General features: G+C 35.2%; 1 protein-coding gene across 5 annotated transcripts in view; it reads right to left on the bottom strand.

Moving 5' to 3' along the window:
• The window catches only part of CNOT6L (CCR4-NOT transcription complex subunit 6 like), a 98,642-nt gene that overhangs the window by 52,863 nt on the left and 19,171 nt on the right, over positions 1-26,608 (bottom strand). For 4 of the 5 annotated variants that reach the window (XM_044766192.2, XM_044766193.2, XM_044766194.2 and 1 more), the window contains 3 exons: positions 4,966-5,087; positions 2,154-2,340; positions 782-867 (listed from right to left, as the gene is read on the bottom strand). In XM_044766192.2, the coding sequence (XP_044622127.2) occupies positions 782-867; positions 2,154-2,340; positions 4,966-5,077 (385 nt within the window). In that variant the 5' untranslated portion in view covers positions 5,078-5,087. Of the gene's footprint in view, positions 1-781; positions 868-2,153; positions 2,341-4,965; positions 5,088-26,608 lie in introns of those variants that run through there. The other variant, XM_070505581.1, reaches the window with a different exon arrangement.

Below are 26,608 nucleotides of genomic sequence, written 5' to 3'. Positions count from 1 at the left end.
GTACTTTGAAGATACTTTGCTTTTTTACAAGATACTCCACTGGCAAAAAGATTACAACTTGCTGAAGGCTCAGATGATGGTTAGCATTTTTTGGCAATAAAATATTTTTTAATTAAGGTATGTACACTGTTTTTTAGACATAATGCTATTGCACACTTACTAAACTACAGTATAAACATAATTTTTATGTGCACTGGGAAACCAAAATATTCTTGTGACTCGCTTTATTGTGATATTCGCCTTATTCTGTGGTCGGGAACCAAACTGGCAATACCTCCAAGGTATGCCCACAATTATACTTATTTGGTATAATTCATTTTTACTGTTATAATGTTTCCCCTCCTATAATCATATAATACGTCAATGCTATTTTATCTACTCTATCAAAACCTGAGATGAGACATTCTGGCTAAGGTTAAGGTTTATTCTATTAAATCATTCTTTTTTTTAAAAAAAAAAAAGGACGACAATGAAAAAAATTACAGTGTTAATTTAAAATACTTCCTCTAAGGAATTTCAGAGTTTTATAGAAAATCAAAAGTAAAATACAAAAACAAAACACAAAAATGTCCTATACAAATTTGTTAAAATGATAGCAGCATGTTGAAATCTTGAAGCTCAATTTGATACTGAAGAACACATTTCTTTCAAGAGAAAGCAGAGTCACATTCTCAAAATTATACTAAAATTTGACCTATATTGCACCCAAAATGGTCTTTAAAAGGCTAGAGCAACTCAACACTGAGTGTTAATACCATCGTTTTTTTTAAAAATCACTCACCTTTCAAACCTAGAGTTTGTAGCTGGAAGAGCCGACCAAGTTCATAAGGCAAAACCCGTAACAGATTGTTATTTAAAAGCAATTCCCTGTTCAAAAAAGAATTGTTTTAGTTTAATATAGCAAGCTTTATTAATATCTACAATTGTTTTCTTAATGCTCTAACATATCACGAGCGATGTTTACATTCAAGGCACATTTTTGTACACTCATCCAAAAATGTGAAATATTAAAGTACTACAATATGTGTAATTGCCACAACTGTTAACAGTGTTTCTACGACTTACTCATTCTCTAGCACAGATTATTAAAGGTGTAGGAACTGGATATCATTCTCAGGCTAAACCCACCCCCTTTTCTCTCTCACTCAAATGCCTATCAGATGCAAATCAGAGTGACAGATATTCTTAGTATCCAAAGATAACAGATATCCCTGAACCTAGTCTAGTTCGTAGAAAAAAGTAAGTTTTTTTTTTTTATGAACTTCAGGATTTAACTATAATAGTCAATTGCCTGTATCAATTTTTATCACAGAGCACAACTATAATCACATCAAGACACTATATGAAGAATAATCACTAACAGAGAACATGAACGTTAAAAATAAAGCCCAGGATAATAGATCTAACACAACAGCACAGATATGATCTGAGTTTATAACTATGAAATTCTGGGCAGCCTATAGAAAAAATAAACAGCCCTCTTATTAGACAACTAAAAAGTACTTTAAAAAAAGGAAACCAACAGAAACAAACAGTGAGAGGACAGTAAGGAACAAGATTCTAAAACAATATAAATGTTTAATTTTAAACATACGATAGTAATTTTTTTAAATTATTACTCAGCAGATAAATAATACAGAAAAATAACCTTTGTTTGTACTGGAAACATTTATACAAGGTCTTGAGATTCTCTTAAAGAACCCTGAAGGACTAGAAATAAATCCATTTACTATCAGGTTTTAAAAGGTTTCCTTAAGGAGTTGTAATATATAAGGATACTTTGCCTTATAAAATAGAGATGTGTTCCTAAAATTTTTCTTATAATCAAATCATATTTTCCCAATTATTTCTGACTAGTCATCACACGCTTGAGCCTAAAGCGAGACTCAGTATTTTAGTCCCAACCCACCTCAAGTCTGTCAAAAGAAATTGGTAATACAAGCACACTTCTAGCCAGAAATCTCCAAATTTAAAGGATGGAAAACAAATGTTCAATGAAGGCCACCTCAAGCACTGTGCCTAGACAGTTTATATCATTTGATCTTTAAACACATATGCAAATCCTACTGTAAGATGAGTAACATCCCATAATGTTCTTATTTGGTAAATTTAGAACTTTATATAGTAAAGTCATATCTATAATATTTCCTCACCTGAGAGACACCATGTTTCCTAGTTCTGCTGGTAAACTTCTGAGTTTATTGGATGACAGATCCAGGTAAACCAGATTATGAAGCTTGGCAATATCAGGTGGAATGCGACTAAGGTAATTGTCATTTAGGTGCAGTGCTGTCAAGTGTGTCAATGACCAAAGTGACGTACTTAAGCTCCGCACTCTACCTAAAAGGCAAAATATTGAAGTATTAAACTCTAGGCCCAAGACAAAGGTTGAACTACAAGGAGTAAAAAGTGGTAGAAGAGCCTGCAAATATATGCATATATTCTGTCTTAGACTTTTTAATTTTGTATTTAATCTCATTTGATTGACCCCAAACACATTTGGCCCTTCTTTAATTTCATGCCACTTCTGCCTGACAATCTTTCTCATGGACCCTCCATGCATTAAATGAGAGGTGGCATAATGAGGAGACCAATAGTGTCAAGGTGATGACATGGTCTCAAAGAGAAAGCATGGGGCTGAACTGAGGTTTTTTTGGCAGAGCAATCCTGAATTTTTTTCTTTTGCTGAGGAAGATTCACTATGAGCTAATATCTGTGCCAATCTTCCTCTATTTTGTATGTGGGTTGCCACCACAGCATGGATGACAAGGGTCAAGGTCCACGTCTGGGATCCAAACCCGCAAATTCAGGCTGCCAAAGCAGAGTGCACCAAACTTATCCACTAGGCCACGGGGCCAGTCCCCCGCATTTTTTTTTTAAGTCACAGTCCTAACAAAACTATTTCTTACATACTCCATGAAAATTAATAGTGCAAGGTTTATCCATATCCAGGGCCTGAATTAGTCCACAAACTTTAAAAAGACAAGAGTAATTACTATGATTTAGAACCAACCTTAGATTAGCCACCAGGAAAGCCATTTTTATCCCCAACCAACCATTTCCCTGGTTTTCTGATGTTACAATTACAGATTAACAACTGTGGTTTAAGATTTTTGCATTAAGTGCATACTCAAGGAAACAGTCACACATTAAAGCTTTATCAACCACTCAGCATCTGATAGCTATGGTGGAACACGTACTAGACAAAGTCAGAAAATCTGGTTCAGAGTCCTAATTTTTACCATTTATTCGTTATATAAGCCTGAGCAAATCACCTAACCTCAGCTTCTACAAAATGTGATATTATCTCAGCAATTAATTTATACGAAGATTATTTCATAAACTTTACAAAGGTAAAATGGTATTTTAATTACATATCACTTTCCAAACAAAAGATTTTGATTAGAAGAGCTGTGGAAAGTAGAAAGGGCACAAAAATCTCCAAGGGGAAATGTTACTTTTCATATAGCTGTTAAGCAGTAAACTCAAACTTAGATCTGCTGTCCAGGGTTCTTTCTACCACAGTGTTCTTTCGTGCTGTCTATAATCAGCCTTAAAGTGCCAACTAGGATTTTGCATTTTAATAGGAAACAAAGTTCTCGAGTGAAGAGAGGCTCTGATAAAAGAAAAACTTATTTCAGTTTTACCCAGGGTTTAACTGAGTGGTTCTCAACCAGGGACAATTTTGCTCCCCAAAGGACTTTGACAATCTGGAGACATTTTTGGTTGTCAAAACTAGAGGAATGTTACTAGCATCTAGTGGGTAGAGGGCCAGGGATGCTGCCAAACATCCTACAGTGCACACAACAGCCCCTAACCACACAGAACTGTCTGGCCCTAAGTGTCAGCAGTCCAAAGCTGAGAAACCCCAGTTAACCTAATAGGCTTTGCTCATATTCATTCTTTTGATTACGAATCACCTATCCACCCAGTTACCTTTTAGCTAAATGTACAGGTAATTCTTGCTACTGACACTATAACGTGGGTTTAACTCTTCCAAAAGAAAGCCTACTCGGGAAAAAACTACATTCTATATATAATCTGTATCATATCAATTCATAAAAGAAAAACAGTACTTATATTCTATTTTTAATAAAGTTTTAACTTCACAATAATTTTAGATTTACAGAAAAGTCAGCAAGATAATACAGAGTTCTGTATACCCTTTATCCAGTTTCCCCTAATATTATCATCTTATATTATCATGGCACATTTGTCAAAACTAGGAAAGTAACACTGATACATTACTATTAACTAATTTACAGACTTTATTTGGATTTCACCAGTTTTTACATCTTTTTGTTCCAAGATTCAACTCAAGATGCCGTTTTGCATTTAGTCATCATTGTCTCCTTAGTCTCCTCTGGTCTGTGACAGTTTCTCAGCCTTTCCTTGTTTTTCACGACCTTGACAATTTTGAGTTAGGTATTTTGCAGAATGTCCTTCAGTTTGCATTTGTCTGATGTTTTTCTCACTATTAGACTGGGGTTATGAGTCTTTAGGAATCATATTCTATTTTAACAAATCCTAAACATGTAAGGTCCCATAACACAGTTATTACTTATTTGTAGAATAAACAGACAGTTTCTAGGTTTCCTACTCTGCCAACACTGGGGTGATAGGAGGATGGCAAAGAACTCAATCTGCAAAAATAATTACTCTGCAACAGCCAAAACAAAACTTATTGTATCAAAGAACCTGCTTTTACTTAGAAACTGAACTCCCAATGTCCTCAATTCCAGACGCCAACTCTGGCTTGAGATAATAATCTCAAAAGAAAGGATAGAAAAAAAGATATTTAATCACAGATAAAGCAGAAAAATTAAACACTAGTACCTCAGCATCTTGTATTTTCTCAATTCGTTCGTCTAATTAAAAATGTACAAATAAATAAACATAAGAATACTCAACTCTTGTTCATTATTGCTATTACATCCTGGATTAAATGTTTCAGATTCCACTCACCCGAGATTTCTAATTCTGCCCAGTGAGATTTTTTCCCATTGGCTACCTCCTCTGCTGACATGATGGTATAAATTCTGCGAGGATCTGGAGGATCATATTTTTCCTTTGGCATCCCTATTAGTCTGTAAAAAAAAAAAAAAAAAAGATCAACAATTATTACAGTCTTATAGAAAAAAAAGGGATGGTAAGTTTTCTTTTCCTCTCCCCTTACCAGGCTACTAAGTCATTTCATATTACAAATTCTCACTAGAAGGAAAACACATCTGCGGTATGCTAGGCTCTTTCAGGATCTCAATAACAGATGCCTAAAGGAAAATGCAAACAAGCAATGACACTGGACTTCACAGTGAACATAACTGCTTCTCAAACATCTATTCCACCCCTTCCCCCTCATTTAGCTGCCCTGCTTTCCAAGAGAGACTGACCCTAGACCAGTTTTCTGAATGGACTCTGACTAGTCTAAGACAATCAAGATAATCCTATCCTCCTTGCCTCAGTGGTATTCAGATATCCCATATCTAAGACAATCAGCACATGACATTTCCCTTGTCGTAGAGATTAGTTCAGAAATATCTAATAATCACGAGGCTTAAGACTCATTCTGAATTTATGGAAGGAGCAGGCTTCTCTCTCCTGCTGGTCACAAATGAAGAATAATATAGATGGGACTGCTGTTGGCAGCCATCCCACAACTATAAAGAAAGTCAGCCATGGAAGTCAGAGTCTAGAAAATAGAGAAACAAAGCCAGAGTCCTCACCAAACCATATCTGTAGCACTCCCAAACAGTGCACTTTTTGGATAGAGAAGCCAATATATTTCACTTGTTGTTTAAACTAGTTTGAGTTGTGTTTTCTGTTACTTGCAATCAAAAGCATCCTAATTAGGATGATCATATATCTTGGTTTACATGGACCAGTCTTGGTTTATATCTGTTGTTCTTAGATAATTATTAATATCATTCCTTTTCACTCTCAAAAGTGTCCAACTGGATGATGAGTTACATGGTCATCCTAACTGAAACTAATATTATACAGTCTTCTTCATGAAACTCCAAAATAATCACTGAACAATCATCAGTGACAACCAACTAGACACAGAATTCCTCAACTGTACAATGTATGAAGCAGATGACAAATGGCCCTAAAAGTAACCATTCAAGAGGTCTAGTATAAGAATCACTGCTTGACAATTGGCAGAAAATAAAATCCAGTTCAGATCTAACAAGAATAGCAAATGACAAAGTCCTGAACCTAATTAAACTCCTGCATGCAATCAGTAAATTGCCTCATAGTATCTATAGTTGATTCTTTGCTCATATTTTTACATACATACACACACACACACACACATCTCAAAACGAAGTGTCTAAATCTGGGAGTGTTTCTAAGGAGAGTTTAGAACTTACATCTCAATGGAAGAGTTACTTTCAGGTGGTCTGAAATTTGTTACATACAGAAAACAAAGAAAAATTAGAGGTATTCTATCATGTATCAAGAAATCAAAGCTAGTTTATAACAGGACAATCAAAAATTCCCACACCATAATTTGGCGTCATATTTCTGAAGGTAAAATAGTCATTCCTTCTCCCTTACTAAAAGGGGTAAAGAGAAAGTTTTCCATATTTGTTATCTGTTGACAGTAATTAGCTTCCAAGTTTCCAGGTTAAGCCCTTCTGCTTTAACCTTATCATACAATTTGGGTGATACTAAACCATATTTCCCATAAACGTCCCAGATCTCCATATAGCACAAATAATATGATCATTTTCCACAGGGAAAAACTTCTTTTCTGCCACATTCAGCCTATGTAAAATACTTCTGAAAATAAAATGCTTAGATAACAAGGTTTCCAAAACTTCTACTGTGCATCATAAGGCACATGTATCTCTGTGGATACTTCTGCCTACTAATATAAGATTCTATAAAAACACAAGCTTAAGCAAAACCAAATCAAACAGATCCAGATTCTAAGACATGCTGCAAATCAATTATCTACAATGAGGACAGGTGAAACACAAAGACTATCAAATTCCCAAAAACATGTTTCATTAATTTTAGACCATTTTTATAAAACACACAGTACAAGATTAGAGGTTAACATAATTTGGCTGTTTTAATCATGGCTCCCACTCAATGGTATGTTCCTTAAGAGGACTCTGAGTTGGGCTGGCCCAGTGGCGCAGTGGTTAAGTTCACACGTTCCACTTCTCGGCGGTCCGGGTTTCACCACTTTGGATCCCGGGTGTGGACATGAGACTGCTTGGCAAAAGCCATGCTGTGGTAGGCGTCCCACGTATAAAGTAGAGGAATATGGGCATGGATGTTAGCTCAGGGCCAGTCTTCCTCAGAAAAAAGAGGAGGATTGGCAGTAGTTGGCTCAGGGCTACTCTTCCAAAAAAAAAAATTTATAAAAGGACTATGAGTTACTTTTGTGTGGCGGCATATCCTTTTTACAACTCTATACAGTCCCTACACATAGTAGGCACTTAATATGCATTTGTGGAATGAATATATGCTTTATAATCCTAAAATCTACCACTGTCCTCCTATCGTTCCTATCTCACAGCCAATTAATAGCCAATGTTTTCTAAAAATAAATCTCAAGAAATGGTAATTAATCCACACGTTCAATTTTCCTAAATATTTTTAAAGTCTAGATAGATTAATAATTGCCATGTCTTCCGGCCCTCTAATGCTAATCTTAAAACTGCTACTAGACAGAATTACATTTCTTTTTTAAAAATTTTCCATGGGGCCAGCCTACTGGTGCAGCAGTTAAGTTCACACGTTCCACTTTGGCAGCCCAGGGTTCGCCAGTTTGGATCCTGGTTGCGGACATATGCACCACTTGTCAAGCCATGCTGTGGTAGGCACCCCACATATAAAATAGAGGAAGATGGGCACAGATGTTAGCTCAGGGCCAGTATTCCTCAGCAAAAAGAAGAGGACTGGCAGCAGATGTTAGCTCAGGGATGTCTTCCTCAAAAAAAAAAATTTTCACAAGTTTCCATCTTTGTCAGTCAATTAAAATTTATGGACTCTCTTCCTGCAAGACAGATTCATAAAATGTTTACCAATGTCTATCATATGTAAAAACCGAAGTATTATTAATACTGTCATATTAGGGGTAGGAGGTCTCTTTTGGATTTGATTAGAAAGCCTATAAAAATACAAGTCAATTAATTCTTCAAAATGAACCTAGATTTAGACAATTTGATTGAAGCCAAAACATTTTTCATTCGGGTTAACTAAGTAATTCAGTAGAGTCTACAGTTTGGGTGATCACCACCGTCCCAGATTTTCAAATGTGCTACTAAAAACGTAGAGAACTCAAACTTAGTAAATTGGTACTACTGAATCTTCCTATTCAGCTTTATTTCCCCTCTAAGTTCCCCAGCATCAACTTTCCCTTGGAGACATAACACAAAAATCTATTTCAAAATAACTTAAAATATAAAAATAACGATTCAAATGTAATTTAAATCTCTAAATGTGACACCAATAATGTGGTTTCTAATAGCCTCGTATATAGGTCATTCCAAGGCTTAAATACTGAGGGAGAGACACTTTTTTATCCAAGAAATAGAAATGTTTTATTTTGGAAAGCCTAACAGCTAATTCTTTTCCCTATCTTCTTTTTCACACTGATTAAAGAGGCAGGTTTTTTAACTGGTTTTTCCCAAGAGTTTCTAATTTCTACAAATCTTACATCAGTTCCCAAAGGATCCTCCCATTACTTCAACCTAATTTATACTGGGGTTCTGTGATCACAAAGTAACAAAGTAAACTAAAAGCTCCTTCCCAATACAACCTTTTTAACTTCCCAGTCTTCAACTCCATTTAGACACTATGAAAAATACTCCACATAGCCCCGTCAAATACCAGCTACATAAACTTCTTTGAATCTGCCATCACTCTCTCCATTCCTTGGACCACAGCATATCATCTATGCAGCCCTCTCAGATTCCTTTTTTCTCTTTTTCCGGTGAGGAAGATTGACCCTGAGCTAACATCTGCTGCCAATCTTCCTCTTTTTGCTTGAGGAAGACTGTCCCTGAGCTAATATCTGTGCCAATCTTCCTCTGTTTTTTTGTATGTGGGAAGCTGCCATGGCATGGTTTGATGAGCCATGTGTAGGCCCATGCCCAGATCCGAACCCATGAACCCCAGGCCACCAAAGCAAAGCACACAAACTTAACCACTATGCTACTGGGCCAGACCCAGCCCTCTCAGATTCTAATGCAAAATTTCTGGGAATAGCTGCAGTTCAAAAAATCTGAGTATCTCCTACTTCTTAGTTCCTACATAAACTATCCGTAAAGTAAACAAGTTTTAATCTCCATCACTGAAGGCTGATTAATCACTACCACACAGTGAAGATTTTCATTAGTTTATTTCTCAGACAGTCTTCTGTTCTACGAAGCAAAAGCTTCAGGTGAACTTGTAAAATACTGACTTCATGGAAAATACATTCCAATTTTTTTTTAATTTTAAAAAACTTACAAGCAATATCATATGTAACACTAGGGCTACTCTGCCCTAGGAAAATTTAAATTGGAGTTTCCAAAATTGTCAATAAGATACAAGACACCTATATAACATGCTGTTTCTATGAACAGCACATTACAAAATATGTATGAAATACACCCAAATATACTATTGCTAAGGAATCCCAAATCTCAGGTTTTATAACTGAGGCTAGGAGAATAACATAGCATAACTGCCCCCCCCACACACACATACCAAAAAAAAATCTCAGCCAAATCACAGTAAAGCATTAAAGGCTAGAACTAAACTTCTGTTAATATTGGTCATCTGGAGCACTTAAAAGAAAACAGTAGGCTCTACAGTGCGTATAAAGATATAAGTCCTTATGGTGTTCAACGACAGCTTCCTTCTCACCACTCTGTCTAAATTTAAGGTAATTTTCTATCAGTCAATAGTTCAGCACAATTAATATTACTACATTTAGAATTCAGACTAAGAAAGAGAGAATGCCACAACCACCAAAGAGTGCTTCATAATGAATCAGAGATTTCTAACTCAACGAATCTAACCCTAAAATACAAACCATTAGACATGCACTTATGTCCATAGAAATACTAAGTGATCATCTCAATAGTAGTTTGCAAAGCAATCTTAAGCAGAGATGAAGATACTGGCAGTGTTCCCAAAGTTGGAAGAAGACAAAATTAGGCTTACATTAGGTATTTCTGCTTACATTTTAGAGCAAGATGTTAATTACTTATTATATTTTACACATTCTCAGATAAATCTGTCTCATACTGGCATTTATTCTCAAAGGTTATGGAATACATTGTTATTTATTGAATACGCATCTTAACTAAAATTCACCCTTCCCATCTGGTCTTAACCATTAAGACAACTTTCCTTTCTGATTAAATATGTCTGAGTTTACCTTCTTTAATAAAGCAAAATAACCCTTGGGTTGCCGCACTTCTGAAGTTTCTATTTCTTCATCAATATCTATTTTTAACTATGGACAACTATTAATCATTACAACTGTCATATAAAATTTATACCTTCCCTGAATGGGCTCTTCAGCTGATACCAAAAAACAGCACCTAGCAAATCACACTGCACATAGTAGGATTATATTGATAAAAACAGTGATTGATGGCAATCACAAGAGCTTAGAAGACACCCTGAAACAAATAATTTCACTAGCATTCCCACTCCACTTCTACAACAAGGGCCTCTGGATGGCATTTGTCTTCAATGACACATTCAACTGAAGTCCACAGATGATGATAATGGAAACATTCAAAAGAATCTCAAAGTTTTTATGATATCTCCAGCTCTGCCACCATTCTAAACAAACAAAACAAAATCCATGTTTTATGATGGTAAAGTCACATTATGAGAAAAATAACCTTCAGACTTTTTGAATTTCCTGTTTCTGGCCAGTTTAACATTTATTCAACAAATATTTCTTGCAGGCCTACTATTATATGTATTCTACCAAGCACTAGAACCTCAGCAGTGAACAAGATGAACAACATTCTTGCCCTCATGTAGCTTATACCATTTTCATCACACTATTTGAAAAATAAGGTTATAGAATATTTTATTTTCAAATAATTCTATAAAGAATTTGGTGTTTCTTTTTGTTACTATCTTCCCCCCTCGTCAAGTGGTTGCATTGCTGCCTATTGTCACTATTCAGAAATGAGTACAACTAAAGGGAAAATTAAACAGCAGCAGCCAACACAAAATGTAAATATACTAAAAGGAAAAATGGAGACCTAGGATTATAAATCTACCAATCACTTCAAATTTCCAAAATAAAGCTACTATTAGATAAGTTTCATATTATTTCATTAGCAATCAATTTGGACAACCAAAGCTTATAATTCTTCTTCTCTCACTGTACATTAGGTCTTAGTCTCTAACAATCGCTATGCTCTAAAATGCTTCATAGTTAATGCCTCCCACTTATCTGAAGATACTGAATACAACCTAATTATCCTACAGAAAATGGGAGGTAATTACACTGGATTAAAATTTTGAACATCAATTTTTCCTGGACTATGATTTCTTCTCCCTACCCCTATCTTTCCACTGCTTTGGTGGAGCTTGTATTTTCTATTTCCTAGAAATACACATTCTCATTTCTTCCAATGAATGTCAAATTCCTATTATCCTTCCTGGCTTAAATCATCTTTCATCTCTTCTTCAGAATATTTCCCCATGTGAAAATCAACAAGCTAATTCTAAAATTTTTAAGGAAGGACCTAGAATAGCCAAAATACTTTTGAAAAAGAAAGAGAAACTTGGATGCACCCACTATCTGAAGTCAGAGTTACTATAAAGCTACAGTAATTCAAACAGTTTGGTATGGATAAAAGGATAGACACATATAGTTCAAATGAACAGAACTGGGAAACTAGAAATACACCCACACATAGACGGTCAACAGATTTTCCACAAAGGTAATTCAACAGAGAAAGGATAGACACTTCAACAAATGGTGCTGGAACAACTGGACATCCATAAGCAAAAATAAATAAATAAGCATTGATCCATACCTTGGACCATAAAAAAAAACTTACAAGGATCATAAACTTAAGTGTAAAATCAAAAACTATAAAACTTGTAGAAGAAAATATAAGAGAAAAATCTTGTGACCTTGGATTAGGCAAATATTTCTTAGACAAAACACAAAGGCATGATCCATAAAAGAAAAATATTGATAAACTGTATTTCATGAAAATTTAAAACTCTGCTCTTTGAAAGATGAACAAAAAGACATGCTTGGGGTTGAGAATAAATATTTTCAAAACACATCTGAAAAGACACTACAGAATATATAAAGAACTCTCAAAACAAGATCATAAGAAAAAGAACCTAATGAAAAAAATTAGCAGAAGACTTCCACAGATACTTCACCAAAGAAGATACACAGATAGAAAACAAGCACATGAAAAGATGCCCAATAAACAGGTATTAGGGAAATGGCACCACAAGGAGATATCACTACATATCTATTAGAATGAGTAAATTAAAAACTTAGAATATGTAGAGCTGACAAGGATGCTGCATACATACACACATAGCCCACATATGTCTATGTTTATTTATATACACACACACACACACACACACACATTCATATATATATATTCATATACACACACATACATATACGCACACACACCCCCCCCTCATATTTTGCTGGGTAGAAAGCAAAATGGTACAGCCACTTTGGACAACAGCTTGGTAGTTTCTCATAAAGTTAAACATACACTTATACAACTCAGCAATCCCATCCTTAGGTATTTACCCAAGCAAAATAAAAACTTACGTTCACACAAAAACCTGTACGTAAATGTTTGCCGCAACTTTACTCATAATCATCCCAACGTCCTTCAACTGATGATTAGATAAACTGTAGTACAGCCATAGAATGAAATACTACTCAGCAATAAAAAGGACTGAACTACTGATATATACAACCTGAATAAATGTCAAATGCATTACGCTAAATTAAAGATGCCATACTCAAAAGGCTAGATACAACATACCTCAACATAATAAAGGTCATGAATGACAAGCCCACAGTGAACATCACACACTTAATCACCAAACCTGAGAGCTTTTCCACTAAGAATACAAACAAGACAAGGATGCCCACTTCTGTCACTTTATTTTAAAAAGTACTGAAAGTCCTACCCAGAGCAATTATACAAGAAAAATAAAGGGTATCCAAATCATAAAGGAAGTAAAACTGTCTCTGTTTGCAAGTGACATAATATTATATGTATAAGACCCTAAAGACTCCACCAAAAAACTGTTAGAACTAATAAATTCAGTAAAGTTGCAGGATACAAAATAATATACAAAAATCTGTTGCAATTCTATACAGTAATAATGAACTATGAAAAAGAGAAGTTAAGAAAACAATCCCATTTACAATTGCATCAAAAAGAGTAAAATACCTAAGAATAAAGTTAACCAAAGAGACGAAAGACCTGTATGCTGAAAACTGTAAGACACTGATGAAAGAAACTGAAGAAGACACAAATAAACATCAAGTCATTCCATGCGCATGGATTAAAAGAACTGATATTGTTAAAATGTCTATACTATCCAAAGCAATCCATAGATCAATGCAATCCTTATCAATATCCCAATGGCACTTTTCACACAAACAAAACAAACAATCTTAAAATTTGTATGAAACCACAAAAGATCCTGAATAGCCAAAGCAATCTTGAGAAAGAAAACAAAGCTGGAGACATCATGCTTCCTGATTTCAAATTATATTACAAAGCTATAGCAATCAAAACAGCATGATGTTGGCATAAAAATAAGACACACAGATCAGGGGAACAGAATAGAGAGCCCAGAAATAAACCCATGCAAATGTGATGATTTAACTTATGAGAAAGGAGCCAAGAATATATAATAAGAAAAGATCAGTTTCTTCAATAAACAGTGTTAGAAAAACTGAACAGCCACATGCAAAAGAATGAAACTGGACCCTATACTACACCATACACAAAAATCAACTCAAAATGGATGAAAGACTTGAATGTAACACTTGAAACCATAAACTCCTGGAAGAAAACATACGAGGTAAGCTCCCTGACAGTGGTCTCAGCAATGATTTTTTTGGACTTGGCAACAAAAGCAAAAATAAACAAGTGGGACTATATCAAACTAAAAAGCTTCTGTACAGCAAAGGAAACCATCAACAAAATGAAAAGGAAACCTACATAATGGGATAAAATATTTGCAAGTCATATATCTGATAAGGAGTTAACATCCAAAATATATAAAGAACTCATACAACAGAAAAAAAAATCTGATTAAAACATGGGCAAAGGATCTGAATAGACATTTTTCCAAAGAAGACATACAGATGGGCAACAGGTATATGAAAAGGGGCTCAACATCACTAATCATCAGGGAAATGGAAATCAAAACCACAATGAGAAACCACCTCATACCTGTTAGAATGGCTATTATCAAAAAGACAAGAGATAAGTGTTGCCGAGGATGTAGAGAAAAGGGAACTCTTATGCACCGTTGGTGAGAGCATAAATTGGTGTAGCCACTATAGAAAACAGTATGGAGGCTCCTCAAAAAATTAAAAATAGAACTACCATATGATCCAGCAATTCCACTTCTGGGTACTTATCAGAAGAAAAGAAAATCACTATCTCGAAGATATCTGCGCCCCCATGTTCACTGCAGCATTATTTACAATAGCCAAGACATGCAAACAACCCATGTCTATCGACAGATGATATGTTAACATACAGACATACACATACACACATAAACACAAACACAGTAGAATACTATTCAGCCACAAACAAAGAAGGAAATCCTGTCATGTGCAACATCATAGATGAACCCTGAAGGCATTATGCTAACTGAAATAAGTCAGAGAAAGACAAATATTGTATGATCTTACTTATATGTACAATCTAAAAAAACCCACTCATAGACACAGAGAACAGACCGGTAGTTGCCAGAAGCAGAGGGTGGGGAGTGGGCAAAATGGATGAAGGGGGTCAAAAGGTACAAACTTCCAGTGATAAGAAAAATCAGTCCTGGGGATGTAATGCACCACATGGTGACTAAAGTTAACAATACTATATTGTATACTTGAAAGTTGCAAAGAGAGTAGATCCTAAAAGTGCTCATTATAAGAAAAAAAAATTTGTAACTATCTGAGGTGATGGATGTTAACCAGACTTTCTATGGTAATCAAGTCGCAATATATACACATATCAAATATTTATGTTGTACACCTAAAACTAATATAATGTTATACGTCAATTATATTTCATTTTTTTAAAAAGGCTATAGACCATATCAATCCATTTATACAACATTCCAGAATAATCAAAACTATGGGGACAGAAAACTGGTAAGTGGTTGCCAGCGGCTAGTGGTGGAAGGAGGGAAAAACTATAAAGGAGATGAAGGAATTTTTTGTGATGATGTGAACCAGACACACTGGTTAATTTATAATTATTCACCATATTATCATCAGAAATGCACTCAGGAAATAAAATAATTTAAGACTTCTTATTTCTTGGTAAAGTAGAACAACTCGAGGAAAAACTGCTTTACCATCCAAAAAAACCAATTAAGAGAGTAAAAAGGCAAATAAACAGAATGTATGATTTCCCTATCTCTATCTTCACCTGAAGGCATTTATAACGAAGTTCATCTAAAAACAGCATCAACTGACTTTCGCAAGTAAAATCGGAAGAGTTAAATCTATAACATTTTGCAGACTCTTAGTAACTTAAATGTCAAAAAGTCACAGCAAGTCAACTTTATTATTGACTAATAAATGCTAACAGGGCTTATGTGACCCAGGCCATTTGAAAAGTAAGAAAACCGCCCTCCCATCTTCTCCCTCGCCCCCTCCAACACAGACAAGAGAGAGGGAGTACAAGCAGTTCAAGGTTGCCGGAAAATATCACTGTAGGCACGGAGATATGGTGGCGTTGTACAGGTGGGCAGAGGAAAGTTCAATAATCTGTTTATGCTTTCCTAACTCTTTGCTATGGATCATTTTCCTAATCGGAAGAACTGCCAGCCATAAGAGAGTCTAATAATAAACATGATACTATCAATCCTTGTTACCTTCTTCCTTAAATCCCTTTTACTTTCTTCTGCTCAACAGCACTTCTTCCAGTCACACTTCCAAGTGCACCTATGTCCTCTAGGGATTCAGCTGTCGCGTTCTTAAAGAAATTATAAATGCCTTAAAAACCCTGTACTTGTATGAAATACAGAAATATTCTTGTCAATTCCCACCATAAAAGCAGACTATAACACAGCATTTGACTATCATCACATTTAACTCAAGTTTTTCAGCACGCACAATTCTAAGCACAAGTGTAATAACAGATTCAGTTAGTGTAAGACCCAACTCTAAAATGGGTATTCATACTCTTTTTTGAAACTGAAAGAATCAATTTAAAGCAGACTATCGATAAATTTGGGATTCTTTAGGGTCAGCAAGTAGTCTACCTTTTAGTTCTAAAATAAACCCTCTCTTTCAGATTCTGAAAATAAACATATAAGGTAGAAATCTAGATTTAGATTACTCCATCTAAAAGAATAATTTTATGCCCCAGAAGAAATGCAACAAAATCCCAAATTTAAGCCCCAATTAAAAATTCCCAATCAGTGATACTTGGCTATAATTTTAGAAATGTTTTATTTATTAGTCTATCCCAGCAAATTTTTATTCAAAAACTTCAGAATTAAAACATATTTAATGAAAAATACTGTAATGTATACAGTACACAGATTTAATGTATACATAAATGGCTGCATTAAAAACATAAAACTTCTATAATACTTATTTAATGAAAGATACTGTAATTTAATTTTATGTATAGATACATCAAATACAGAAAGAAAAGGAGCTATATAGCAACGTAGCTCCATAAAAGGAAGGTAGACAAATGAACTCCCTCAGGGGAAAAAACTTTTCTAAAATTCAGTTTCCTCAAGATTCTTGCTGAAGAGAGAAACTAGAGTGGAAGAAACATACCAAATAATATACCCTGATGTTCTCAGGAGACAATTTTGAAGTGAATAAATGAAAAAGAACTCTCCAATGATGGTTAGGAAGTGATGCCAAGCATTCTAAAATGGTGATGTAAATATGTACAATAGTAACTGGATGGCCATGTATTCTATGCAATCTTATCAATAAAATTAACTTTAACCAACTTTTATTGCTGTTTATTATCCTTGCTCTAAAGACAAGAACTAGCCTCCAATAAAACCAGTCACTCTTTTACACTGACAACAGCCTATTACAAGCTTCCTCTGATAACTATCTTAATATTCTATGATTTAATTAAACATATGGGATTCAAATAATGACAGTTTTTCAAAGCTGCGGAAAATATAAAATACTATAGAAATTGGTTTACTCAGAATTCTTTCATTTGGTCCTCTGTAATACCCAACATTTGTGCCAATCTACAGTTCTGCAATTTGTTGTTAGTGCCATCGATTCAATCCCAACTCCTAGCGACCCTGTGGACAGCTGAGCAGATCCCTGCTCCGTCTTTCTGCACCATCATCTCACCTTCTGGTGCTATATCAGACAATGCTCCGCTGCTATCCATAGGGTTTTCATAGTCAATTTTTTTCAAAGTGGGTGGTCAGGTCCTTCTAGTGTGTCTTAGTCTGGAAGCTCTGCTGAAACCTGTCCACCATGGGTGACCCTGCTGGTATTTGAAATACGGGTGGCATAGCTTTCAGCATCAATACAACACGCAGCTGCCACAGCATTGCAACCAACAGACAGGTTGGTGTGGTTCCCTGACCAGGAAACAAACCAGGACCACCTCAGTGACAGCTCCAAATCTTAACCACTAAACCACTAGGGCTGCAATAAATAATCCCAAAGAAAAACATTAAGTTATGATCAGTATAGAGTGGATATTTACTTTTTGTGGCCTAACCTGAAAGTTGGTAATCCATATTTAGCACAAAGCATCTCTCTAAAAGTCAGAACAGTCCATTCTCCAATTGTGGAAGGGCACTAAGTGAATTTTTAAAAACTGTTGAACATTTAAGTACATGGGAAAGCATTCAAGATGTATTGCTAGCTGATTATATATAGCAAAATCTCATCTTTGTAACAACACAAGGTGTGTATACAAAATGTATACCAATGTATACATTGAATAGTAGGATTACAGGTACTAGGATAGGTAAGAAAATAATAGGATTATGGGTAATTTTTATTTTTCTTGTTTAGCTATATTTCCTAACTTTTCTACATTGACAATATATTGTTCTTGTAACATGAAGAAAGGACTTTTTTATTATTAATAAGCTTTTATTTTTTTTAGAGCAGTTTAAGGTTCACAGCCAAACTGAGAAAAAGTACAGAGTTCCCACATACTCCTTGTCCCTGAACAGTACAACCTCCCTACTATCAACATCTAGCACTAGAGTGGTACATTTGCTACAATCAATGAACCTACACTGACAACACATCACCTACAGTTCACACTTTACGATAGGGTTCACTCTTGCTGTTTTATATTCTATGAGTTTTGACATATGTATAATGACAAGTATCTACCACTGCAGCATCCTACAGAATAGTTTCATTGCCCTAAAAGTCTTCTGCCCTCTGCCTATTCATCCCTCTCTCCCCTCTAATCCCTGGTAACCTCTAATCCTTTTACTGTCTCCACTGTTTCGTCCTTTTCCAGAATGTCATAAAGTTGGAATCATACAGTATATACCCTTTTCAGACTGGCTTCTTTCGCTTAGTAATAAGTATTTAAGGTTTCTCCATGTCTTTTCATGGCTTGATAGCTCATTTCTTTTTAGCACTGAATAATATTCTATCATCTAGATGTGCCACAGTTTATTTATTCATTCACCTACAGAAGAACACCTTGGTTGCTTCCAAGTTTTGGTAATTATGAATAAAGCTGCTATAAACATCCGTGTGCAAATCTTTGTGTGGACGTAAGTTTCCAATTCATTTAGGTAAATACCAAGGAGCATGACTAGCTGGATCATATGGTAAGAATATGTTAAGTTTTCTAAGAAACTGCCAAGTAGTTGTCTAAAGTAGCTGTAGCATTTTGCATTCCCACCAGCAATGAAAGAGTTCCTATTGCTCCACATTCTTGTCAGCATTTGGTGGTGTCAGTGTTTTGGATTTTTGGTCATTCTAACAGGTGTGTAGACCTTTTGTAAAATAATTTTGTATTATTTTACAAAGACTTTTTTTTTCTGCTTTTTCTCCCCAAATCTCCCCAGTACATAGTTGTATATTTCAGTTGTGAGTCCTTCTAGTTGTGGCACGTGGGATGCCACCTCAGCGTGGCCTGACGAGTGCTGCCATGTCCGTGCCCAGGATCCGAACCAGCGAAACCCTGGGCCGCCGAAGTAGAGCAGGAGAACTTAACCACTCGGCCACGGGACCGGCCCCACAAAGAGCTTTTTTAACTAACAATTAAAAGGCATTTGACATATATTTGAAAATAGATGTAAAATTTTCACATTTTTACAAATAATCTTTGTCATAATCCTAATAACCTAGCATGTTATCAATATGGAGAAAGTTACATATTATCTAAAGACATCCATAAAATATCAAGATAAATCATCTTGGACTGTAAAAAACTACAAATATTAATAAAATGAGAAATAAAATTCTGCCAAATAAGAAAGATAATTTAAGAAAACCTAGATTCATAAAATTAATGAGTTATATAAAGAGATCACTATTCTTTTAAACATCCATATTTTCTTTGATCAAAAGCAGTATATTTAAGCGTGTTGTGAAATGTTTAGATATTATAAGCCTAACACCATAGAAGTATACTATTGGCATATAATTCACTAAAGTTTATTTATCTGCTGCACCCACAATATTTTTTCATATTTTCCATATTTTGATTGAGGAAATTAACCTGATTTTGCTTGGGTATTATTTAAGCTATGAATGCAGCATATTTTTCTTTTATAAATCACTCATATAGACATAACACAATATTTAAAAAATTATTTGGTATTATGAAAAATATTCTGATAAGGCAAATCATATCTAAATGAAACAACAGATGTTTTTTAATTTACAGATTCAAAACCATATTATTCCCACAAAATATACAGATACACATATACATCTGAAGTATAAAGATTATATTCAAAAGCATGTTCTAAAAACTTATTACCAATAATACTTTACACTGTATTTATTCTTCAGTTGTTCAATAACTTTAATTCAAATAAAATACCTTATTTCCTTTTTTTGAAGGGCCTAAAGGTTACTTATGAATGCCTAAGGACAACAGACCACCTCCAAGCAGTAATTTCCTTTCTTGGAGTGAGAACTATTTGTTTTCCCAACCACCTCCGAGCATAACATAAGTGAAATCATCAGTAATATGTGTGACTCCCTGTCTCTTCTTTTTGAAACCAAAGTGCAATTACATACGAAAAAGTTTAGGCCTGGATATTGTTATTCACGGAGAACTTCCCTAGATGCCTAAATTCATGTGATTTACATGGGCAAAAAGGATTTTTTTTAAGCCATCAGTTTGAGCAGTCACCAAAAAAAAGAGATGCCCTACTGATCAATCCCAGTAGCAGCACCTAAATCAAGTAGCTAAAATAAAGCAAAGATATGAGAGCAAAACTAATGGCAGTCAAAAAAAGAAGTACTGATTAATAAAAGTGTCATGGCTCTCTTCAAGAAATATACTAAAATAACAAACCACAGTCTCATATCACAGCACACACTGAAGTCCCCTCTAAAAAAGTGGTTCTAAACCAGGTGTGATTTTGCCCCTCAGGAGACATTTGGCAATGGCTGGAGACATTTTTGGTTGCCACAACTTGTGGAAATGCTAACGGCATCTAGTAAGTAGAGGTCATAGATGCTGCTAAACATCCTACAATGCTCTGGACAGGACCTCACAACAAAAAATACCTGGCTCAAAATGTCAACAGTGCCAAGGTTGAGAATCCCTTCACAAAAAGGACCCAAGCATAAGTCCAGAATATAGTGTATGTTAAACAAGTGTTTAGAAAATCAACTACTACTGCAAAAAAATCATGATATGATTTATATAATAGAGAGAAAGGGAAAAATCAAAGGCTATGAGTTCTATTTATTCATAAGTTCTTGACCCAAGAAGACATCCTGGCCAATTAAAATTGTCTCTAGGTGCTAAGAGAAGCAGATAGCTATTCCACCAGGGGCTGAGCACTCAGCAATTTCCAAGTAGAGACAAATAACAGGTTATAACTACCATTCAAGGAGCACCAACCACATGAAAACATTATCTATGGTATTTTACATGTATGAATTCACTTGGTAATCACAACAACTCTAAGTTGTACATGTTTTAATGATCTCTATTTTAGAGATGCACAGGGAACTTGCCTCTGGTTACACAGCTAGCGGGTGGCAGAGCTAGGATTTAACCAGGCAGTCTGGTTCTACAGTCCCAGTCTTATCCAATAATACACCACACTGCCTCATATGCTGGACCTGGAAAAGTCTGAGGACAGAGAAATTTCACAGGAACTCTGGGCCTTTTCCTGAGTACTAAGCAGCTGCCATTGACTACCAGATGTTGGGCAGGGGAGCCAAAAGAGACACAGCCAGTATAACTAACTATAGGAACTGCTCAACATCAGAAGACAGACAAGCTCTATATGGAGGAAGAGTATGTAAGGTGTGGATGTGCGCGATTTGTTATGAATTTCACTAAAATAAAGTGTGTGTACCATAAAATTAACAAACAATAATAAAATACACAATACTCATTATTATAAATTCCATATAGCCAATTGACTCTCACAGAATCTTTTAGTTGATCTGTTACTGAACTCTTGTTTCTGTGGCAAATTTACAGTTGCAACTGACAAGTACAATTCCAACATGAATGATGGTTGATAATTATATTTACATTAAAAAGATAAAAGTGAAGCAACAAAGACTTAGGTCAGAACTTTACTTGTTTGTCAATGACATGAGCAATTTCTTTGCTGATAACAGTTGTCTAATATTGGAAGAATGTTTCCTTAATTTTCTGTACTATTCCCAACAGACTTAGAAGATATTAAAGTTTAACCTGGATTATTAATATTTCTTCCATCACTTAAGGCTAGACAATCAACAAATTAAGCTCTATTAGTAGCATTTGCCTATTTCTGTGCTACAAATACTCCCATATGCAATTGTGGTACAAAATCTTCCATATGAAAGCAGATTTCAAGCTATTAATAAGATGCCCAGTAACACAGCCTTATATTGTATTTCACATGTAAATAACCTTGAGAGCATAGATAATAGTAAAATTAGGAAGTGATAAGTTTTGAGTATTTATTACCTTTGTTTCTAATATGATTTAATTTTATACAATTTTTAATAGGTTCTATGTAATAACTAGTTTGCAAAATTCCTGAAAAATTAATAACTGGCTCCCTCAAGCCAGCACAAGCCAACTCTCGCATACCACTGTAAGTATATGAAATCTTGCCTTCCCTTCTCCTTTAGATCCTTGCTCCTTGAAGTCAATTCTGCTTCACTGAAAAATTCAAATCAATCATCAACTTGCTTCGTGCTGTACCTAGCAAAACTTATTTACTTCTCTCACTCTCCCTCCAAATAGGTTCATTCATTAAGTAATAAAACACAGAAGTTGCCCTTTATTTGTAAGAATGTACACATCCTATTATATGAAAAGAACAGAACTAAAATTTTAGAAATAGAAGGAAACAAAGATCATATGTGGTCCAAAAGTTCTCACACCGTCTTTGCATTTAAGGAAGAAACAATACAAACTCTACACAAACTCTTCCATAAAGTTGAAGTGAACATTACCCTAATACCAAAACCAGACAAAGACAGCACATAAAACGTTTTGTAAAATTTTAGCAAATTGAATCCAGTAATACATAAAATGGATGATACATCATACCAAGTGGTGATTATCCCAGGAACGCAAGGTTAACATTCAAAAAACATCAATATAATCCCCTATAATCCACCTATATCCAGACTAAAATTACATATACGATCATCTCAATAGATGCATAAAAAGCATCTGAAAAAACCCAACCACCATTCCTATTTAAAAAGAAAAACTCTCATTTAAAAAATAAAAGAGAATACACGCAGACTGATAAATGGCATCTATGAAAAACCTATAGCTAACATCATACTTAACAGTGAAATTCTGAATACTTTCCTGCTAAAAGGCAAAGATGTCTGCTTTTACACCTATTCAACTTTGTATTGAAGGTTCTAGTTCATGCAATCAGGCAAGAAAAAGATACAAAAGCACTGAGACTGGAAGGAAGAATTAAACTCACCTTTATTCTCAGACATGACTGTATATATGTAGATAATTCTACAGAATCTACAAAAGAGCTACTAGAACTAATAAATAAGGTTGCACGATACAAGATAAATGTACCCCCAAAAATCTGTTGTATTTCTATATACAAGTAACAAAATATACAAGCATCAAAACTTAGAGGCTGGCTGGTGGCACAGCGGTTAAGTTCACACGTTTCGCTTCGGGAGCCCGGGGTTCACCAGTTTGGATCCCAGGTGCGACAAGACACCACTTGGCAAGCCATGCTGTGGCAGGGATACCACATATAAAGTGGAGGAAGATGGGCACAGATGTTAGCTGAGGGCCAGTCTTCCTCACCAAAAAGAGGAGGACTGACGGCAGATGTTAGCTCAGTCTAATCTTCCCAAAAAAAAGAAAAAAAAAACCAAACACAAAGACCAATAAAACCCTTATTAAAAAAAATATATATATACACACTTACTTAAGGATTGATATAAAAAAAGATGCACAAGACCTGTACACTGAGACCTACAACACATTGATGAGAAAAATTAGAGCTAAATAAATGGAGACATACATCACGTTCATAGAACAGAAGACTCAATATTGTTAAAATGTTAATTCTCCCCAAATTGATCTAGAGATTTAATGTAATCCCAATCAAATCCCAGCAGGCAGTTTTTACAGAAATTTGACAAGCTTATTCTAAAATTTATATGGAAATACAAAAGACCTAGAACAGCCAAAACAACTTTGAAAAGGAAAAACAAAATTAGAGGACTTACACTACCTAACTTCAAGAGTTATTATAAAGCTGTAGTAATCACAGTAATGAGGTACTAGCATAAACAAATAGATTAAGAGAACAGAACAGATGGTCTAGAAGTAAATTCACACATATATGGCCAATTAATTTTCAACGAAGTGCCAAGGCAATTCAACAGAGAAAGGATAATCTTTAACAATTGCTGGAGCAATTAGATTGTCATATTCAAACATATGAACCTCAACCTTTACCTCACATCATACACAAAAATTAACTCCAAACCAGCAACATTAATTTACATGTATTATTAATTCACTTGGTACTCACAACTACTTTAAATTGTAGTTATTTCAGAGAGGCACAGAGAACTGTAAATGTAGAAGCTAAAATTATAAAGCATATAGAAGAAAACACAAGAGAAAAATCTTACTGATTGTGAGTTCGGCAAAGATTTCTTAAATAACAGAACAAAAGCACTATCCATAAAACAAAAAACTGGTAAGGTGAACTTCATCAAAATCAAGAACTTTTGTTCTTTGAAAGACATTATCAAGAAAATGAAAAAGCAATCCACAGACTGGGAGAAAATATTTGAAAATCATATATATAATAAAGAATGTGTATCCAGCATAAACAAGCAACTCTCAAAACTCAGTAAGAAAATTTTAATGGACAAAACATTTTAACATATACTTCACCAAAGAAGATATATAGATGGCAAATAAGCAGATGATAAGATGCTCAATGTCATTAGTCATTAGGAAAATGAAAATTAAACCACAATGAGATACCACTATGCACTTACTAGAATGGCTAAAATTAAAAAGACTGACCAGGGGCCAGCACCATGGCAAAGTGGTTAAGTTTGTGCTCTCTGCTTCAGCAGCCTGGGGTTTCACCAGTTTGGATCCTGGGCACAGACATGGCACTGCTCATCAAGCCATGCTGAGGAAGCATCCCACGTGGCACACCAGAGGCACTCACAACTAGAATATACAACTATGTACTGGGGGCCTTTGGGAAGAAAGAAGAAGAAAAGAAAAAAAAAAAAAAGAAGATTGGCAACAGATGTTAGCTCAGGTGCCAATCTTTAAAAAAAAAAAAAGACTGGCCAGGGCCAGCCCCGGTGGCCTAGTAGTTAAGTTCAGTGCACTCTGCTTTGGCAGCCCAGGTTCAGTTCCCAGGCACAGACCCACACCATACCACTGATCTGTCAGTGGCCATCCTGTGGCAGTGGCTCACATACAAAAAGAGGAAGATTGGCAACAGATGTTAGCTCAGGGTGAATCTTCCTCAGCAAAAAAAAAAAAAAAAAAAAACCTGACCAGGTGAGCATGTGCAGCACTGAAATTCACACACCACTGATAATGAAAAACAGAACAACTTTGGAAAACAGTTACACAGTTTCTTAAAAAGTTAAATATATACCTATCATATGACCCAGACGTTCCACTCCTAGATATTTATCCAAGAAAAACAAAAACATATGTCCACTCAAAGACTCAACTGATCCCAAATTTCTTAGTTTTATCTGTAACAGCCAAAAACTGGAAACAACCTAAACGTCTATCAACAGGCTAACAGATAAGTAAAATGTGGTAAATACAAACAATGATATATTACTCAACAATAAAAGGAATGGCCTATTGATACAGAGGACAACATGGATAAATTTCAAAATAATTTTGCTGAAAGGAAACCATTTTGATAATTTCAGCAAACTGATTCTTAGGCAAACTGATTTCCAAAAAACTGATCTAGAAGTAGAGGAGGTGAGGAGTAGGACATCCATACAGGTCTTGATTTTAAAATAGCCCAGCTTCAGTGGCCTGGGGTTTGCTGGCTTGGATCCTGGGCGCGGACCTACGCACTGCTTGTCCAGCCATGCTGTGGTAGGTGTCCCACATATGAAATAGAGGAAGATGGGCACGGATGTTAGCTCAGGGCCAGTCTTCCTCAGAAAAAAGAGGAGGATTGGCAGATATCAGCTCAGGGCTAATCTTCCTCAGGAGAACAAAAAACAAAGAAAACAGCCCAGCATAAGTCTTTTTTAATAATGAGTCAGTAATTCAATTCTCATTTTTCTTCATATATACAGACCCCTCAGAAACTCCAAGGGGACAACAACCCTAAAGAACAGGACAGATGGATAGTTAATAGTATGTCTAGAGACCCAGGAATATCCAAATCCTATTACTATCATACCCCTATCACCCTGAATCTAAGTAACCGGAATGGACTACGTAGTGACTCGGAAACAGTTCATTTTTCTGACAAAGGAACAACAAATATAACACAATTATAGTGCATCTTACTATTCAACAAACTTAGAAATAAAACAAGGAAAACCATGTTCCCATTTCTCTAATGAATTCTCATATCAGCAGTTCTCTCTTTCATTTCCTACTTCAGTTACTAATACAGACACTGACAAAATGAATAAGAAAATCACTTGGGATTTTTTTATTTGTACTCTTGTCCTCCAAATTCTTTGTCAACCTTAATCTAACAGAGCTCACATCCC

Source organism: Equus asinus, chromosome 3 (genome assembly GCF_041296235.1).
Source record: "Equus asinus isolate D_3611 breed Donkey chromosome 3, EquAss-T2T_v2, whole genome shotgun sequence".
NCBI classification, from domain to species: domain Eukaryota; kingdom Metazoa; phylum Chordata; class Mammalia; order Perissodactyla; family Equidae; genus Equus; species Equus asinus.
Note: the sequence above shows the minus strand (reverse complement) of the source record. Positions and strands in the feature narration are given on the sequence as shown.